The sequence below is a fragment of the Anneissia japonica genome, unplaced genomic scaffold (assembly GCF_011630105.1).
Source record: "Anneissia japonica isolate Jap-2015-1 unplaced genomic scaffold, ASM1163010v1 scaffold199_len4679917_cov187, whole genome shotgun sequence".
Classification (NCBI taxonomy): domain Eukaryota; kingdom Metazoa; phylum Echinodermata; class Crinoidea; order Comatulida; family Comatulidae; genus Anneissia; species Anneissia japonica.
The window spans coordinates 3,585,704-3,592,623 of record NW_022686322.1 but is presented as its reverse complement, the minus strand read 5'-3'; the positions used below and the strand labels follow the sequence as shown (position 1 = coordinate 3,592,623).

The 6,920-nt window shown below is 33.0% G+C and overlaps 1 protein-coding gene across 1 annotated transcript in view; it reads right to left on the bottom strand.

Annotated features, from left to right (window-relative positions):
* LOC117116287 (synaptic vesicle 2-related protein-like) overlaps positions 1 to 6,057 on the bottom strand; it is a 7,432-nt gene extending 1,375 nt beyond the window's left edge. The window contains exons 1-6 of the mRNA XM_033260301.1: positions 5,846 to 6,057; positions 4,673 to 4,798; positions 4,281 to 4,418; positions 2,665 to 2,738; positions 1,712 to 1,986; positions 421 to 532 (exon numbers count right to left, since the gene is read on the bottom strand). Coding sequence (XP_033116192.1) covers positions 421 to 532; positions 1,712 to 1,986; positions 2,665 to 2,738; positions 4,281 to 4,418; positions 4,673 to 4,798; positions 5,846 to 6,034 — 914 coding nt within the window. The 5' untranslated portion in view covers positions 6,035 to 6,057. The remainder of the gene's footprint in view (positions 1 to 420; positions 533 to 1,711; positions 1,987 to 2,664; positions 2,739 to 4,280; positions 4,419 to 4,672; positions 4,799 to 5,845) is intronic.
* Between the last annotated feature and the right edge of the window lie 863 nt (positions 6,058 to 6,920).

Genomic DNA, 6,920 nt, shown 5'->3' with positions numbered 1-6,920 from the left:
TACAGATATATATATATATATATATATATATATATATATATATATGTAGTGTATATATATATATATATATATATTTATTATTATTATTATTTTCAATCGAAACAAATTCTACATAATATAGCTGAATCACGTCAATTTAAATGGTGGGCTAATATGTAACTTGGGACTAAAATTGTAATCATGATTGGTTTACGTGTCTACTCAACGTTTTGAAATCATCTGATCGTTAGGCCAATTATAAAAAAGGCCAGGTACGCGCTGAATACAATTTAGTAGTAAAAGTAGTAATAATTATAATAAGGTAAATACACAATTTGTGTGTTTGTCAAAATACCTTCCATTTAACTTTCCACTAGGGACATATATCGATAATTAATTTTAACACAATCAAAGTATTGCTATAATAAGTTGCAAACTCACTTATCAATCAGAAATGCTATTAATGCGAAAGCAAATGCTGCTGTTAATAAGGATACTGTTAACGTCTTCTTCCGACCTAGAAACAGCACTAAAATAACCATAACCGGCGCAGCTGAAATTTGAATAATACATGCAGATACGTTTATTATTTTAATTCATATTTAAAGATGCACTATCTTTAAAAAAAAATAAAGGAAAATACATCAAATATTTAAATAATATTTTGAATAGATCATTTAAGAGGGTCAAATTGATTATTAGCTTTCAACGAGAAACAGATAGAAAAAAGTAGTTATCACCGATTTACAGATATTTTACTTATTTTTAATTGATTACCAGCCAATTTAAGGATCTATTGAAATGAATACAGGAATTTTATCATTTAACTGTCCAAAAAATTGACGTGGGGAATTTTTTCTCATTCGAATGTTTAATTTGAATTTAATAACTTACTTAAATATATTAATTAAGAAATTCAAATGTGAATTAAAAATTTTCACTTTTTTACTTTATGACTGATACATCTTTAAAGTATATGAATTTTAACTATTGATTAAATGTTTGGCTTACTTATTGAATAGTTGATGGATTGATTAGTATTGAAAGTACATAAACTTTAATTCATTGATTAGATTGATTGATTGATTGATTGATTGATTGATTGATTGATTGATTGATATATTGGTTGGTTGGTTGGTTGTTGGTTGGTTGGTTGGTCGATCGGTCGGTTGGTCGGTCAGCTGATTAGGTGGGTGGTCGGTTTAATGAGTGGTGGGTGATTGATTGGTTGTTTGTTCGATAAATTGATTAATTGGTCGATGTATCGATTATTTGATTTGATTGGTTGGTTGATTCACATCACATCAACATAGGCCTAATTGTCCAGCATTCCCGCCAAAAAAAAGGTATGATTGTTAATTTGTTAGGTTGGTTGGTGGGATATGGTTGGCTGATTGACATGTGTGGTCGCTCTGTCAACTGATCAGGCTATGGAAGTATATTTCATTCATTCATAATCAATCCGTTAGTTTGATTACCAATCCCTAATATAGTGTGGTCTAAAAACAAAATGTTGGGTCATGCTAAGCCATACAAACTCTCTCCATGTACCAAGTACCTTTAAAAACCGTACTGGGAATTTTATTTCGGGACCCTGACATAGGCTCTAGTCGGCCCTTTGGTTCGGACCCCCTGTCAGGAGATTCGTGAAAATCGTGAGATTCGCTGAAAATCATGAACTTAACTTATTGGAAAATACCCATCAAATTACTGTCTATGTCAAAAATCATACCAATAAAATCGCCAAGCGTTGCAACAATTGTTTCTACATATTCTTCGTCGGTTGGTAAATAGGCATTACAATCAATTTCTACCGCTACTGCATCACATCGCGGATCGGGAGGAGGTTCGAATGTGTTGCTGTCTGATGAACCACTGGTGACTACAACAAGTGTTGATGAATTCCCTTCAACAGCGGTGCTGTTTTCAGATGGATATACGACGCTGACCGCTAGTAGAGGCGTTGTCGTTAACGCCATGCCATAGTATGAAAAATAACATGCGAACCTGAAAGAATACAATATCACTGTATAGTTAATTAACAAAAAATACTAAATGTTATTAATATATATTATTATTAGTAGTAGTTAGTAGTAGTAGCCTATCATTATCTTCAATATCATTGTCATCATAATCATCATTATCATCGTCACTTTCATTTTTTATCATAGTAATAATATTACTGTTACCAAATTATTGTCATTATCATCATTATCATCATCATCGTCATTATCATCATCGTCGTCGTCATCATCATCATCATCATCATCACAATTATCATCATCATCACCATCATCATCATTATCATTATCATTATCATTATCATTATCATTATCATCATTATTATTATTATTATTATTATTATTATTATTATTATCATCATCATCATCATTAACATCATCACCACCACCACCATTATTATTATTATTATTATTATTATTATTATTATTATTATTATTATTGTTATTATTGTTATTATTGTTATTATTATTATTATTGTTATTATTGTTATTATTGTTATTATTGTTATTATTATTGTTATTATTGTTGTTATTATTATTATTTATTATTATTATTAGTATTATTACAACAACATTATGGAAGATTATGGTCATTGATAGGATTAAAATTACTGTAGATAACAATTTCCCGGTACTGGTTTTGGAAGATGTAAGGAACACTTACCAAGCGAGATAGAGGATTATTGTTTGTTTAAAAAATCCCTTCCGTACAAGTTGAAAACTGGATGACCGGTCGCTCTTTGGAAAGCAAGTCAATATTATTATTGGTAATGATACGGTACCACGTTGTGCACACTTAGTGAGATTTTTTTTAATTAATTTTACTGTTCTAAAAAAAACGTATTAATGAAAAAGTTCATCAGAACACAAACAAAATATTGAAGCTATAAACTACAGATATATAAATGTATATTGAATATGTACTGTATGTTATAGTATGTTATTAAATAGGCACACATAAAAAATGGTAGAAACCGTGCTCAACAATTAAGATCCACTCTGAATGAGAAAGTACCCAATGTTCCTTTATAATATAGACCATTTTCACGAAATTGGATTAAATCAACGATAAAAATAAATTACTAACGAGAACAAATATTTAAAAAATGAAAAAACACAAAGTGTTTATTTTAAAAATAAGTCCAAGTCTTAAAAAGCTATTTCAATGTTTACATATACATTATATAATTACAGTAATTAGCAAGATCGTATCTCTTGTCTGCTGCTATAGCAAAGGTCTAGCGGTGCTCAGTATTCGCAGCGCCGCGGTGCTCCATTTGTACCAGCCGCTGCTCAGTCTAGGCCCATAGAAGTCCCCAGTGAGTTGTGAGACTTTGGCGGCGCTGTTTCAAAATAGATCCATATAAAATAGTCTATAGTATGATTTCTGTAATGTAGTTTCGTATTATTACGAATACTTTTTTTTATGAACTTAGGCCTAACGGTGTAGGGATGTGTTGGTTTCTTATTAAATTGTATTCATTTTTAAGCATTTGCAGCTTTGATATTTAAACCTTCGAAAAGATGCTACATTTAACGTTTTGTAGGCCTACTGCCTTTGCATATCATTGATCTATAACAACAAAGATTAAATGTAGCTTTTGTTATTTGTTTATGTTTCTAATCTACCTTGCAATATATAAAAACACATAATTGTTTGTGCCATTTCACAATGTCTATATGTTTTACATATTCCCTGGTAATGATTATTTTGTGTGATATCAAATTTGAGTAAACACAACCACTCATCAATGTAGCTATGAATTTGTTTTAACAGTAATGCAGACTTAGCCCACTTTTACGAAACTAAATACTGACCACGTAACTAAATAAGGGGTCAGGCATATGCACGGGACCTAATATCATGATTTGGAAGTGTGTGAAGTAGCAACAACGTTTCCAATCAGGGTATCCTAGTTCGAATCTTATGCTGGTCGCAAGTCTTTTATTCTTGGGCATGACAATTTTTTGTTTGTCTTTTTTTACTATGTGGTATAAGCTTTGTATTTCATTGGAATTTTATATGTATTTTTATATGTATTTAATTTTATTTGTATTTATATGTATTTTTTTTTATTGAATTTTATATGTATTTTTCATCATTTTAATGTTACATTTGACTTAATAAATCAAATCAAAATAAACGGAAAAGCTTGCCTAGTATGCCAATAATTAAATATGACAACTATTAACGGCTCATTTTAAAGCATCCCGTTCCTAAATATTATATAAGATATTTACCGTACCAATTTTTTTTTTAAATTAAATAATTATACTCACCTCAGACGTATCATACGTTTGTAAGAGGTCCCCTGGCGGAAGGTCTACTTTATTACTATACGCTAAGTCTTCTAATACCTCGACAGATGCCTGCATACGCCCAACTAATGCTAAATATCGCGGTGATTCTGGTAGAAACTTGAACAAAATTCAAAAATATCACATGACATATGTATTATACAAGGGAATATGGTAACGACACCAATGCATAGCCTTATATAGCCCTATGTCTGTCTCTTATACACATCTAGATGTGTATAAGAGACAGAGACCAATACATTATATACATATATATTTATCTTTGAATGTTATCTCGACATGGTCAAGAAATAGACAATGAAAATAGTATAGCTCATCACGTAAATTATACTAATTGTTGCATTGTGACTTACAAAGGTTAGCACAAGGCATACAACGCCAGGCAATGCAGCATATAGCGATTGGTATCGCCACCCCTGTGCCGGTACAGCGAACATGCCAGTTACGGCTACAAGCACACTACCAGTACCATAGGAAAGCTGGGGTAAAAAAACAAACATAAATATTTTTGCGGGCTTTTTAACATATTCATTCATGGTCACGCGCGTACATCATATTGTAAATAATTATATCAATGCGTATCAGTTGATTAACCCATCAATCCAAACAGTCACTCAAATACTTAATGGATAATTAGCCACGTCATCACTCAATCAGTCAGTCAATCAGATGTTATTATTGTAATCGTTTTCGTTATCATCATCACCGCTGACATACATATGATATTTTATTTTCATCCCCAGTGACCGTCACTACCGTCCTATCCCCGTTATCATCAACGTCATCATACTGAAGGACATGCCTAATGTATTTTACGTGTAGATAATTATACTCCCTGACGTTTATGATAATATACGTCTTGCATGAACTTATCTTTAGTCAATATCTATAGAGAATTTTTATCGTTGCTTTTGTAACTGGTAAATCGTAACTTTCGGCATTAACTTTGACGACACGGTTCAAGGAGATATCGCTTGAGAAACATAGGCCAAAACTAATATGAGTCCTTATTGCGAAACATGCTTGTTCGTACAAAGAATTAATTGAAAGGGACTAAATGGGTTGGGCGGTTGTTGACCGAAGTAGTGGGCAGTGACGTAACAGCTATGAGCTCTCATTTGTTAAAGCCAAGGGCCCCGGAGCCTCAAGAGGTCCCACCAAATTCAAATTATTTTTTTACAAACTTATACTGAGGAGAATTATGTGTGCGGAGTTAGGTATGCTTTCACGATCATTAACTTAGAATTCGAATGGGTATATATACAATATGAGTTTAATATAATGATAATATAGGCCTATTTATTTTCTCAAATACAGAAGGACAAAGCCCAGGATTAACAAGGTTTCGACACAAAGTGTGGAAACCCAAAATATGAAAGAAAAATAACAAGGACAGTAGCATTCGATCAATCAGACACAGCATCGACAACCCGCAATAGTAGGTCTATGGGTTAATTTAACTAAGTTTAGTAAATATTCTAAATTATCTACTTGTTATATTATTTATTATTTATTAGTTTGCTTACCACTTGAGCGAGGACGAACCATACTCGAATCTTGGATGGTACCATCTCACCTAAATATAATATGTATACACTAAGTACCCCAATAAGACCAATACCCGCCAGAAAACGTAGAAATACAGCCCAGATAAATGAGGGCGCAAAAGCGAAAATAACGCCATAGTACAGCGTCCATGTCGTGATAAAGAGCATGCCCTGTAACAACAACAAAGAAAATAGTGAAAACCAAAAGCAATTCTTTGGAAAGATTTCCATGTCTAGCATTTAAAGCCGGGCCCCGGAGGGGAAAAATGATATGTTATCGGTATACAACTGATTTTTCTAAGACACGAAAAGGGTGTTTGATGACGAAAAAACTCGGGAACGGTTAATGAGATACAATATTTGGAATATTTAAAAACAGGGCGCCTCTCACAATAAACGTGAACTTTTCAATCAGGGGGCACCACATTTTCAGAATATGTAAGTGGGGCGCGCTGTTATAACAGCGATGGAATAACGAAGGGAACGCAGGCCCTGTTGATACATTTTGTATTTGCATTCTTTTTTTCTTATTTTAATACATGGATGGCATTAATATTGGTATGTATTGAAATTAAATTGACAAAGGAGGAGGGTGAACACTCCCTCCCCCACTCATTGGATCCGCTCCGGAACCATCATTCAGCATCTCGTTTGTTGGCAATATGTACAGCCAATGATTATAATTCCTTGTGATGTCCATGGGAGGAGCTTTTGTGTGGTTATAAGACAAAACCTGTTTGAGCTGAAGTATTTATAGGATGTGGGCCCTGAGTGGTGAATATCATCACGAACTTTGTTTTTGATGAATAAAAAGGTTAATAGGGGGGTTTTCCCGGCTTATATGTGGAAACCCCTCATGAAGCTGAAGCATTTTTAGCATAAAGCTAGGCCCGAAGTAGTTATTCACTTTGTGTTTGATGCAAAAAAGGTTCTAGAGAGGTTTGTCCGGCTTACATATTGATTACTTGTTTACCTCAACCCAGTCACACCCCCTCCCCATTGACAATGTTTTAAGCAAAACATTACGCTGAAGAATTTAGAAATCCCCTTATAT